This window comes from Anolis carolinensis, chromosome 6 (assembly GCF_035594765.1).
Source record: "Anolis carolinensis isolate JA03-04 chromosome 6, rAnoCar3.1.pri, whole genome shotgun sequence".
Classification (NCBI taxonomy): Eukaryota; Metazoa; Chordata; class Lepidosauria; order Squamata; family Dactyloidae; genus Anolis; species Anolis carolinensis.
The window spans coordinates 54229388-54243226 of NC_085846.1; the positions used below are offsets into that span (position 1 = coordinate 54229388).

Sequence of the window (13839 nt, forward strand, 5' to 3'; positions counted from 1 at the left end):
CCTCCTGAATAAAATTATTTTTTTAATCAAAAAATCTTACACCAGTGAAGATACTTCAAGTAAATAATTTAAAACCCCACCAAACTTTTCAGGTGAAGGACCATTATGAAATTCTAATATTGCAACAAAAGAATGTACATTGTTGTCACTGGTTCTGAAAGCACTTAGATGTTTACCCACATGCAAAATGCATGTAGAAATTCATGTTTGATTATAGCATGATATTAATAATAATATAATAACATCTAGCTGCTTGTTTTGAGTGAGCCCTTTAGGCGACAGTGTTGACACAAGAATGAGTTTCTTCTGAATATTTTTATGTTTTATATTGACAGTACAAGGCTGCCATTCAAATGTAAATGAACGTGGTCGCCACAATCATAAGAACTACTTTTGGCATAGTCAGGATTTTGAATAGTTTTCCTTTCAATGGTAGGCATTTGGGCCACATCATTTTGAGACTCCTTTATTTTTAGTAGTTGTTTCCCACATGTCACTGAGTGTATGTGGGAAAGAGAACATTACTCCAGAAATGATAATATATCTCCTCCTTTGAAGTGTGGAACCAATCACACATGCATTCTCCTTCAGAGGAAGTCCTAAAAAATTTTCATTCCAGAAACTTAAAGTGATTTATTTATTTATTTATTTACAGCATTTATATTCCGCCCTTCTCACCCCGAAGGGGACTCAGGGCGGATCACATTACACATATTAGGCAAACATTCAATGCCTTTTAACATAGAACAAAGACAAACAAATATAGGCTCCGAGCGGGCCTCGAACTCATGACCTCCTGGTCAGAGTGATTCATTGCAGTTAATTGCAGCTGGCTTGCTCTCCCTCCTGCGCCACAGCCCGGGCCCATAAGAGCATTTTGCTTCTATCTTACGTAATTGTATAACTTTTCCATAGTATTCTTTATTGGCGTCTTTCAGAGGTAATATGCCAGGATAGATGAACCATGCATTTGATTTTGTCAGTTTTCTAATAATGACATGTTCTTATTTCTCAGCCCTGTTGCAAGGTATCTTCTTTATTTGTTTGTTCACATTATTCCCTGCCTTTTTGTTAATTGAATGCTTTCAAGGGATACTCTAATTATATTTTCTGTATTCCTCTCCCCTTTTCCGGCAAACAGGCATCTCAGCCAAGCCCTGGTGGTCAGTCTACATGCAGCAGCGAACAGTCCCCCATCAGCAACTATTCCAACCATGGGATCGAGCTTAATCTGACCAGTAGAGGTAGTGTAGGAGACCTCAGTGTCATAGATGAAACCCCTATCATGGACTCTACCATTTCAACAGCAACCACAGCACTTGGCTTACAGGCCAGGAGGAATATGACAGAGACCAAATGGATGGAGCAAGTCAAGTTAGAAAGGCTGAAACAAATCAATGGAGCGCTTCCAAGACTGAACCTCATGCCACCTTCCAAAGGCCCAACCTTGCCACCTCTCATAGGAAATGGTGAGATGTTTAATATAATCTGTTTCTGTGTTTGTATGTGGTTTCCTTACATTTTCAGAGGAAAAATTGAGAATAGCCAAGAATGGGTCTGGTCGGTGGGCTTCTTCCAAGCTATGAAACCTATTCCTGGGGAAGCTGGAATATAGTGATGGTAATAATTATGTTTGATTGTAACTCTGTGTACTTAAATATATTTAGTTTTACTCACCAAACATAACAAAAGCATCCTTCAAATGCCATGACCATCAGGAGAATGGGCCTCTTTCTCCCCATGCAGTAGGTGGAAGTTGGTGAGAGGAGAATTACAGTTGTAGCAATAGTGTTTCAAATGTGATTAAGTAGCAATCATGAATACAAAACTGTTTTTATTAGTAAATATATATATATAACTTTTGTATCCACAGTCACTACATAGGCCAGATCCACACTAGCCAAAAAAATTCTACCTTGCCTTGATCCAGATCCTTGCCTTTATCCACATGACATCACTCTAGTTTTGTAGTGAACACAGACTTTTTGATATTTGGGGGCTTAAACATGGTTTTTAAAAATACTAGCTTTTGGAATTTGGTGTTTAGCTCCTTGAAAGTGCAACGCCAGGAAGCCAGGAGGGGAAAAGGTCTTCCACATGCAAATGGAAACAAAGAGAGGTGTTTGTGAGAAGCTGATATGGATATCCAATGAGAATACAAGGTGGCTCATAAGACTGACAGTAAAACAAGAAAGGCCCTTGGATGATCTGGCCATTTATTCTGGGAATAAAAAATATGCAGCAGTTACGTGGCCACAAATAATCCCATGTAGTGATCATGTGGAAGTGGTGGGACACCCTATCTTATCTCAAAGTGAGTTGTGGGGAGTGTGTAGAAATGGCTGTCAATACACATTCTGCATGGATTACAGTTGTGATATTAAAAGCAGTCAAATTAGTGCAGAATAACACACAGTGTAAATGGTTTATTTGGATAATGTATATTAGCCCTTAGGCAAGATTGTGACTATACTTAATTAAGCAGATGATAGAAAATCCCAGCTATTGTTATTAACTTTATTTATGTCACTTTTCCCCTAAGACAGGACTCAAGGGAGCTAGATAACAATTAAAAACAAAAAGTCAGCATTAAAACCAATGTGCAACTGTTGACCATATTAAAACATACATTCTAAAAACATTTTAAAAGTTAAACAATTGTTCTCCTTGCTGTCTGTCAGTTAGCAAGTGGATTTCTTTTGTGTTCTGACAGATATTTGGGAATACTACTACTACTAATAATAATAATAACTTTATTCTTATATCCCTCCCCATCTCCCCGAAGGGGACCAAGCCCAGTAATGCAACAATAAATACAACAACATAAAATACATTCAATGAATTAATACATAAAAACATATAAAAATCATAAATGCATATACTCAACAACAACCGATAACCAGTAACCAATAGCTGGGCGTAATGGGCGTGTTCAAAAATTGGAGGCAAGGCAATAAATTATACATGTGCAATATATTGCAAGGCCACTAATAAGATGAGCCAGTAATTAAGTGCAGTGGCTGGGTATAGTGGAGGTAAAAGGCCTCCGTCAAATTGTGCCTCATTAGTCAAAAGCACATTGAAATAACCAGGTTTTCAGGTCTTTCAGGGAATTGACTGGAAGGACTTTTCATAATGTGTTGCTTTGTAGCCTTTGTTTTTAATGGATTTGTTTTAAATAGTTTCAATTATGTAGTAGGTTCAATTGAGAGTTTTTTAAAAATAAAAATAATACATTTTACAAGCTGTCTTGAGTCCCAGTTCTAAGGAAAACATGGGATGTAAATGACCTATCATGATAGGATTAAGGCTAATGTAGTTAGGACTTCTACTTACTCAGTTTAAGGTTTCTTCAGTTGGGTGACTTCTTTTAGTCTTTACCCACAGCAAGGTTTTGCAATGGGGAAACAGTAAGAAGGGAAGATAGGGCATGTTTCTGGAGTTTGTTTCTGGAATATGTAGGTATGTATGTGAAAAATTAATGGAATTAGGAAGCAAAGCACACTGAAAACATATTGAGGCCTAGAGGTCTCATCAGTATTTTGTAATAGGAGGATTTAGATTTCTGCCAAATATTTTTCCTTCTGGCATTGTTTCATAACTTATTCATCTGCAGTCATCCATGTAGAATGCCTGTGGTGTTCCTGGCTGAGGTTCATTGTAATAAAAGGAACTTCATAAAAGTAAATTAATAATTGTTACGACTGCTGATGCCAGTACAACAATTTTGACTGCCATACAACATGTAATTGTAGTTTAAGATACTCCGAAAACTTTCCTAAATTTGACCTCTAACAATTTTTGACTTTTATTTCGCAAAGTCTAATTTTATCTAGTTGGTTATTTGCTAAAACTCTGCTTTAAAACAGATTGCATAATTTCATAGAATGAGCTAATGAAATCTCACAAGAAATAACAGAACAAAGCCATGTACCTCATAATCCATCACAGAATGAAGTCTAGTACTATAGGCTTCATTCTCATCAGAGCAAGAAATATATCTTGAAACTGCAAATGGGGGCTCAAAGTTTAGAATATTCCTCAGTAGAAAGAAATATTTCTATGTAGAAAGTTAGATATTTGGCACAAGAGTTGTGCTGCAGTCTATTTTTTCCTTAACATGTCCATTTTTACTGTGAATTTGTGTGTTTTTTATTTTGTGTACAGATTTTGTTTTGTTTTTATACAGCAGTATTGTTATATTCAGTCATGTGACCTTGACACCTGAATATGAGTTTGAAGTAAAACAATGCAGGCGTAGATTTATACTACATTATGGACTGGACCACTGTAGTAATAATGAAGCCAACTTCATTCTGGGTTGCATTATGACTGTTGTTTGAATCTTGAGCAATATTCATGAATTTGTGTGCCTCTATCCAAAAATGCATTTAGCCCTATGACCCCTCTGGCAGTATAAGAGTGATTTCTGAAAATACCTGTAACATTTTCCATGCCATTTTTATATTTCTCAGGATCAGTTTTTAATTTGATCAAATTTATTATTTTCTTTTTTATTGGAATATTTTCACAGGTACTCAGTCAAACAACAGCTGTAGCCTAGGAGGAAACATGGCTATCCTAACCCACAAAAATGAACTCACAAACACGGATATCACTGTGTTAAACATGCTGAACAGAAGGGACAGCAATACCAGCACAATCAGCTCAGCCTACATGAGCAGCCGTAGGTCCTCTGGAATTTCACCTTGCTTCTCTAGTCGCAGATCCAGCAGTGCTTCTCAGGGTGAGGGAAGGCTCCAGAATATCAGTGTGGCTGATTCCTATGACCCCATTTCAACTGATGCCTCAAGGCGATCTAGCGAAGTCAGCCAGTGTGACGGCTTACCGGGTCTTCTCAGCCTTACCCCTGCCCAACAGTATAGGCTGAAAGCAAAATATGCAGCAGCTACTGGTGGACCTCCACCAACACCACTACCTAATATGGAGAGGATGACCTTGAAAACAAGAATGGCACTGTTGGGTGACTGCCGGGAATCTGGAATGTCACCACTGCCCCCCGCTAATTCTCCTAGAAGATGTAGTGATGGTGGGACAAATGGTTACAGCAGGAGACACTTACTGCCTCATGATGTGATGGGGAATGGTACAAGGAGAGCCAGTGATCCTGTGAGACTAGTCTCTGAGAATCTTTCTTTCCCCAGAGTGCAGCGTTTCAACAGCCTCAATTGCTTTAACCCTCCTGCTTTGCCTCCCTCTGCGGAAAAACGCAACTTTGTCCTTCAAAACTACACACGATCTGATGGTGGCTTGTTTCGCAACTTCTGTTCACCATGTCCTCCAAGCATCTCTGAAAATGTGGCTATGGAGGTTGCTACCATGGAGGCAGATGGCAATTTGAATGATGAAGATCTTCTGCCAGATGATGTGGTCCAATATCTGAATTCTCAGAATCAAATGTACAACCAAATGCCAAATGGTGGATTAGATAACAACAAAGGGCATAACAGTTCAGTAATAGGGAACAACAACAGCTTTGAGCAAACCCCGCCAGAAGCCAGTAAAAATGATCTGCCAATTCAGTGGAATGAAGTAAGCTCAGGAAGTTCTGAATTGTCTCCATCAAGATTAAAATGTGGGCAGCGATCTCTGATCCAGCAAAATCAAACCCCTGGGTTCTATAATAACCTAGTTGTCCAGTCGCAGAACAATGGGCTGGAAAGAAATGTTATGACTCAACAAAATGGCTACAGGCATCTACTAGACAGCAATGGCTCTTGCAATTTACAACATAACATGGCCATGAATAACGGTGACACCAACCGTTCTTACCACTTTCAGTCTAGTAAGGTACAACTATATAGTGAAAGTACTGGCAGACAACCAATGGACCATACCTCTGAAATGGTGGTTCAAGGGCAAAAGGTGAGAAACAATTATATGTTAGCTAATGGGAACCAGCACAATTTTGGCTGCCCTGTGGTATCAGATGAGCCATCTGCCAGTGTAATGAATAAGATGCAGAGCAGAAACATGGTCCTCCAAGAGTACTTTCCTCATCAATCAGCAGATGAAGTCAGTCACTACCATGAAGTAGACCATTCCAGTAAAACAATGCTAGAGCAAGTCACTGCTCCCTCACAACGCAGCCTTCACCAAGGGTCACAGAGTTATCTGCCACTTTCCGAAAACGTTGGGATCCAACCTTCAGGTTTGATGATAGGCAGAGGTTACCAGCCCTGTGTGAGCTATTGTGGTGGCAGAATGCAGAACATGGTGAGGAATAATTCCGTGCAACAGGGACATGGTAGGGATGCCAGCCAGGCACACAAGGTCAATGGCATCAAAGTAGAGTCTCAAAGTCAGTCGCAACAATTCTGTTCTAATATGCAGAATTACTCTGGTCAGTTGTATGACCAAACCACAGGGTTTATCCAGCAAGCTTTGAAAACAGGGGCTTTCCCCCTTTCAGAAGCCAACTGCCTCCTGCAGGGGACTAGTGATGCAAATTCATCAGAGCTTCTCTCTCCAGGGGCCAACCAGGTGACAAGCACTGTTGACACCAACAGCCTTGAAGGCGTGCAGATCGATTTTGATGCTATCATAGATGATGGTGATCATGCCAGCTTAATTTCAGGAGCCCTAAGTCCCAGCATCACCCAGAATTTCTCCCACAATTCCTCCCGTCTCACCACTCCCCGAGCGTCTCTTACATTTCCAGCAATGCCCATAAGCACAACCAACATGGCTATTGGGGACATGAATTCTTTATTAACCTCACTTGCTGAAGAAAGCAAGTTTCTTGCTGTTATGCAATAGCTATGAACAACTTAAAAGGTGAAAGATTTTTAAAAGTCAATTTTTTTAGTTGTTTTAAGTACTTTAGCAGTCTCATCTCACTTAAATGGGATGTGTTTCATGTATATTCCTTTTATGGAATAAGGACTGAAAAACCCTAAAGTGTTCTAGGGAGAAACTGTCTTCCATTTCAGTTTTGAATCAGTATTGTTACACCCGCAATTCCCTTCATTATTTTTAATGACAACACTTCTATGTGTTTATTTTTTAATTGTAAACCAATGTAAAATTGTGATGTGCATGTGGGTTTATTTTTGATGAAGTTCTGATGAAATGTTACAACTTCCTGTTATTCAAAAGAAAATGGAAATTATGTTGTCAGATTCTTACATTCAGTTTCTAACATGTATACACAGCATTACTAGATATCAAGCTGAAATTTGGGGTTGCATCCACTTAGCAAATCTCCTATGCAAATTCATCAGAAAAATTGGTTTGAAACAAAGTGAACAATTGATTTTAAAAGGGGTGGGGGAGGTACGAATGCCCTGAGATGTCATTTCATTTGCTCTCCACCAGTAAATTTCATATTGTCTACCTTCAATGAATACTTCCCACATTGTCTGTCTACTGCAGAGTTTCAAAGCCCTGTTTAAGGGCACACAGTTGATGAAGAGTATTTTCCTGACTGGTGGGTCTTTTCATCATCCTTTATCAGTAGTGGAAAGGTTGTGCCTCCCTGGGCCTTATGTGTAGCTCTTCATGGATCCCATACCTCCCTCTGAGTAGTTACCACAGGTTGGAAATATTTTTGCAGTAAGTTAATGTAAGTTTAAAAAAATGATTTGTTATTCAAGATTACCCATTGGTATCATGTTACAATTCAGTAATATCAAATATTTGCATAACTTAAAAATACAAAAAAGGTCCTAAATGTCCCAGTATATTATCTCATTTTACCAAAGTTCCAACAACAAATAATTCTTAAATAATTTTTCAATGTAAACTGTTGCTTCCTTGTAAGCCCCCTATCTATTCCACATCATGACCTATTTTCCACCTCTCTAATAGTATGGTGAAAACAAGTTATATCAGAATCCTCAAAGGAGAGGGACTCCTCAATGAAAGAAAAAGCTCCATGATTTTTGTGTGTACTCACACACCACTGTGTGCACATCTATGTGCAAACATGTTCATGGATAGCCCCACAGCCAACACATACACTCCCCAGTGCTGACAAGGATGTGTACCCCTTCCCTGTATGAACTGAGAGTGTAAATGAAACCACATTGGGTTCATATTGTAGGGGAGGGTCAGGGATAATATATAACCTCCTATTAGGAAGTGCTATTTTCCATTACTGGTGTGCTCACTGTAGAACCAGAAGAACAACCAGATTCATCTGAAATACAGGTTGGAAACCACTACTCTAGATTGAAAAATAGAATACATTTCATAAAGAGCTGAATCTTAAAATTTCCTTGATGTCATTCTGTATGTCCAGCTGGATTTTATTTTCCAAAATATCATTATAACAATACATTCCATAGTTCTTGATTGTGAACAGGAAAGCACCTCAAACATTCTGTCGGTATAAAGACATAACTCTTTCAGTTCTTCTAAAAGTGTCCTAATCGCAGACATGTTCAGATTATTGTGTTTGACACCTAGATTTAAAGAGGCCATTCAAATCTTCATCTAATAACAAGTACATATCCCATAGGGTGCAATAAACATAGCTTTGAGCCATAATCTTCTAATTTTATAACAATCTCAGAGTGGTGAGAACGCAGTTGAACTTCTACTTTTGTGGAAACAAAAAGAGGCAAACCGAGATATTGCCCATCTCTGCTCTATAGCCTGAAGAAAGGGCTTCTTCCTATTCACTTCCACTTTTTTATCAGCCTCAGACAAACACCAGCATTCTTCAAACTTAAGAGCACAAAGGAATCGCTCCTAGGTATTTTGGAAACAAGGCAACAAAACGCACAACAGAATTCTATGTAATCCACCATTATGATGTTGGGGTCCATACTGTTCTCTATGAGAAGCACATATAAATGAGTCATGAGTGAAATAACCGCCTCTTGCATTTTAACAGGGAAGTCAATAGCAAAACAGGCTACCAAAACAATACATGCAGAGGCACTATAAGAATGCCCATTGAACAAACAGAGCATGCAGAATATCAGAGAGATATAAAACTCAAAGGCTAGTTATACAAATATATCTTGTACAGAAAGCTGTGATTTCTCTTTTTAAGTGGCATTTCCTTGTAAATGGGGTATTCGACACTACATTTGGTAGACCAGAACTAGTTCCACCACCAAGATAGTGTTTCTGTTATTCTACATCAGTAGAGAACCCCTGGTGGCACATGCAAATGTGAGTAGATCAGTAGGTACTGCTTTGATGGGAAGGTAACAGCGCCCCATTCAGTCATCCAGCCACATGACTTTGGAGACAATACCGCCTCTTCAGCTTAGAAATGGAGATGAGCACCATCCCCCAGAGTCGGACATGACTAGACGTAGTATCAGGGGAAAACCTTTATCTTTACATCAGCAGAAATCTGCCCAAATACAAAGACTGTTGCTCACAATTAATGTCGTCATGTAAAGTTTACAATGTCTTTATGACAAATCTGTTTCCATTTTGGAGATCCAGTACGCTCAGTTGGTTTGACATCTGGGGTCCAGTTTATTTCTTTTTACATTTTTTCACTACTGTTTACATTCTTTTTCCAGTTCTATTTCACACCGCAGCAACAAATTAAGTACAATTGTTGGGCTTAAATGTGCTTCGTTGTTTGTGTCTGATTGTGGTTCTCTGCTTCTTATCTTAATGGCAACCACATGCTTCTTACTGATCCATGGTACAGGCAAATTATAAATTCATGGGAGAAACAAAAGGCTCTTTTCAGAGATACTTTGCAACTCTGCTTTTTTATATATATATAAAATAGGCTTTATTCCCCCATTGCCACCACCTCCAAATCTTCCCGTGCTGGTGGACTTTATAATAATTTGCTATATCTAAACACTTTCAGTAATATTACGACTATTGGCCACATTTTAGAAGATGTTCCTCTGTTATATTTAAGTTTTCCTTTCAGGAGAATAGTTGAAATGATGTTTTCATTTACTCATGTTTTTTCCAGTGGGCTGACAAATGTTACATTTAAATTGATATATTGTCTACTCAAACAGAGGACACTGAAAATATATTTATATAGCGATGTGAGCTGTGGTGTCTGAAAATAACCATCCATGTGAATATTCCTGATAATTCAGAGAATATTCTTGGCAATCATTGGCATAAAGATTATCCACTGAAAGGAGGGTTCCTCTTTGGCATGTTTTTTTTCTTAAATGGGAATAACGCTATTTACATTAATAAACAGTATATGTTACTCTTTTATATACTTGAGTTAATTACTACTTTGTATTGAATATTATGTTTCACTCTAAAGTTCAATAGGTTGGATCCAGACTTAATCATACTTCGAGTACACTTACTGAGTACTTAAAGTTATTATTGACAAACAAGATTTATTTCCATGGATCTATTCTCAGGTATGCCTAAGTCTGAATTCAGTCTAGCATGCTTAATGCTGTATTTCATTCTGAGTTGAAAGTAGTAGCTAACTCCGGTATATAAAACATAGCATTTTTTTCTAATGCTTACAGCCTCTACAGCAGTGGTTCTCAACCTGTGAGTCCCCAGGTGCTTTGGCCTACAACTCCCAGAAACCCCAGCCAGTTTACCAGGATTTCTGGGAGTTGAAGCCCAAAACATCTGGGGACCCACAGGTTGAGAAGCACTACTCTACAGCCTCTGTGGAATCATGTTTTTTGTATATGTGTGTTATAACTGAAGGTACTTAGATATATGTATTGAGCTGCAATAGCTGATACTTGAAGAAATTGAGCTCCACACTGTTCCCATTATTCCACTGTACCCTCCAGAACAAAGTGGGTCCATCAATGTGTGTGAACTCATAGACAGCTATTAGTGAAACTGACATGAGAATACATCAATTGAGGTATGTTGCCTTATGTCTAAATCCAAATAAATGTTGCATAGTAAAAACCCTCATTATGACAGTTGTGTTAGATTATACCATTGTGCAAGATATTATGAACCAGTTTGTACTTTCCATAACCTCTTAGACAACTGTTTTCATGACCAAGCATATATTAGATACCACTCTTGCACTAACACTGCTCATGCATCATAATTTAGCAATGTCATTGGACGCAGGTCTTTAGTTCAAAGTTTTTTCTGTTCATAGCGTAGATGTCCCTCTAAATTTGTGTATATAGTATCAGCACACGTTAGTGAAGGAAGGTCATATTTAGTTTATGAACCTCTACTGTAAAGAAAAAGTTCATTATGGTACTTTAAAGATGTTAAACTCAAGGAGTGACTTTATAAATTGTTAGTAGTCTAAATATACAGTTGCCACATTGTGGGCCCTCATGCCTCAAGATCTGGAGTAAATGAAATTGCAGGAAGCCTCCTTGCATACTTGACCTTGCATACTTGACACACACTTAATTGCTAGTTTAATGCCAAACAGCCTTCCGAATTTCCCCAGGGTTCATCTGGGCAGTGCTGTAGAGGGGTAGGTATGAATGCAGCTGGAGTGCTGTTAACCCTCACTTCACTTCCCACTGAATCCTAATCAGTCTAAGAGAAGATGTTGACTCTTGCAGACTTGTCGGACACTAAACCTGAGTATCTTCCAGATGCTCAGTCCGTACGGGGCCTACCACTGAGGGTAACTCCCAAGCATTCTCAGAACAACTCTGTCCTGAAACTTCTTGAAGCACATGATCTAGTTAAGCTGTCCAAGGTATTCATTTCCACTTACAATCCTTTATTTTAATTTTATATGGAATTTTACCTACCCTAATAATGAGTTCAGCTACAATTTCAAAGGAAAAGCACATTTGATTGAATATTTTATACACTGCACCACTCCAGGGCTGAGATGGGCATGATATGCTAAAACGATAATTGGCACATGCCACATAGTTATTTCTGTTTGTGTATCAATTTAAGCAGTGGGCGATCCCACCTGTATGACTTGGTTTTGGATTGTAGCATCCATAACTGGGAAAAGGGGAACATATAAATTAGCCTTTTCCAACCTGGTGCCTTCCGGCTGGGTTGGACTACAATACCATCACTCCCCAGCCACCACAGAGATGATGATAGCTATAACCCAGCACATGTAGGCAAAAAGCTGAAAAAGGCTACTATAAACATATAGTTTCTACCACTGTCGTCTAATACTTAGCAGCTGCACAACAGAACAATCAGGAGGTGTCATTCTACTGATTTTTTTAACAAATACTGTTCCATGGTGAATCCGTGAAATATTTCCTCTCCATTTTCAGCGGTGTTACTCTTTGTTATCAGTTGCCTACAAAAGGTACAATTGAATGTACAAAAGGATAGCCATTGTTTGCCATTTTAAGCATACTTGCTAAGACAACCCTGTCAGTTTGGGTTATGTTTGAGTAAACATGGCTAGGTTTGGGCAGTAAGAAGTATTCCAGAAAGTAATGAAATCCAATGCAATGGGTTTGATCATCAATACTGCTGTTTGGATTGCTATTCTTGCTAAGGGTTGTCTTCATAATGGTACTAGGTATTAAAGAGTTATTTTCTGATCTTTAGGTGTATAGACTGTTTCATTCTTTCTCAGTAAGTTAGACTATTGGATGAGTCACAGTCCTACCATCTATTCACTTTGACTTGTCAAATAAAAAACAGTGTTTATTCCTGCAATGGATGTGCCTTATTTTGAAATGAACTGGTTAAAAGAGGGAGGAAACATGAATAAACAGTGCCAAATTTTACCTATAAGGCTATGCTTACATAATAGCACATATCACTGTTAATAAGACTGTCTGAATATTGTCTAGTGTATTTTGGACATTGACATGTCATTGTACATGTAGGAACTGAATGTCCTCTTCGGGAAAGTTCGCTGTTGTTAAGTTTGCAGACATGTAAGATAAAAAACACATGTTCATTTTTTCACCTCAGCTTTTTTTTAACTTTTATAAAAAGTGTAATCTCTTTTTTTAAAAAAAAAATGTGTAAATACATTTACATTCAGTAGAACTAGTGTTCAAATGTAAGAGACCATTGTGGTCTTCATTTGATAAATCTGCATTTATGATCTGATGTTCTTTGAGCCTTAGATCACCCTTAAGGGTCTGTAGCACTGTGTACATATCAACTGTACTTAGGCTTTCAGAACCACTTTTGTAATGAGAAAATGTTTCTTACAATGTCAATAAAACATCATTTGTACTTATGTTCTCTGATTATTTTTATTTTATGGACAAATTATTTCTCAAATTTGACAAGCCTTTAGCCCAGTGGTTCATAACCTGGAGTCCCCAGATGTTTTTGGCTTTCAACCCTCAGAAATCCTAACAGCTGGTAAACTGGCTGGGATTTCTGGGAGTTGTAGGCCAAAAACATCTGGGGCCCCAGGTTGAGAACCACTGCTCTAGCCCTTGTTACTGGTTATTTGCAGAGATATTTGGGGAGAGTTCTGTGAAAGATCATGGGATGAGGGAGAGGCATGGAATCTGAGACTCAACTTCTACAGAGTGCATCACCTATCCTGTATGAAACACATCTTCAACACTCAAGATGATGACAGATTTATTTATTTTTATCATGTCGGAAGCTAATTGAGGGTACAGTTATAATGTATTTTAAAAACAAACAAAGTTAAAAAACTTGACATACTAGATTTCCTTTGACCAGAAGCTGGCCACTTGGAGTGCCTCTGGTGTTGCCGAAAGAAGGTCCTCCATAGTGCATGTGGCAGAGCTCACACTGCATTACAATAAGTGGTCTGTGGTTTGTTCTTCTCCACACTCGCATGTTGTGAACTCCACTTTGTAGCCCCATTTCTTAAAATTGGCTCTGCATCTCGTGGTCCCAGAACGCAGTAGTAGTAATAATATATATATATATATATATATATATATATATATATATATATATCTGTTTTGTCCATTTCTACCTTAATGAAAACAGCAAAACTAC

At 38.3% G+C, this 13839-nt stretch overlaps 1 protein-coding gene across 4 annotated transcripts in view; it reads left to right on the forward strand.

Moving 5' to 3' along the window:
* The window catches only part of gli3 (GLI family zinc finger 3), a 297548-nt gene extending 284459 nt beyond the window's left edge, over positions 1 to 13089 (forward strand). For all 4 annotated transcript variants that reach the window (XM_008112874.3, XM_008112872.3, XM_008112873.3 and 1 more), the window contains 2 exons: positions 1142 to 1469; positions 4535 to 13089. In XM_008112874.3, coding sequence (XP_008111081.2) covers positions 1142 to 1469; positions 4535 to 6780 — 2574 coding nt within the window. In that variant the 3' untranslated portion in view covers positions 6781 to 13089. The remainder of the gene's footprint in view (positions 1 to 1141; positions 1470 to 4534) is intronic.
* Positions 13090 to 13839: the final 750 nt, after the last annotated feature.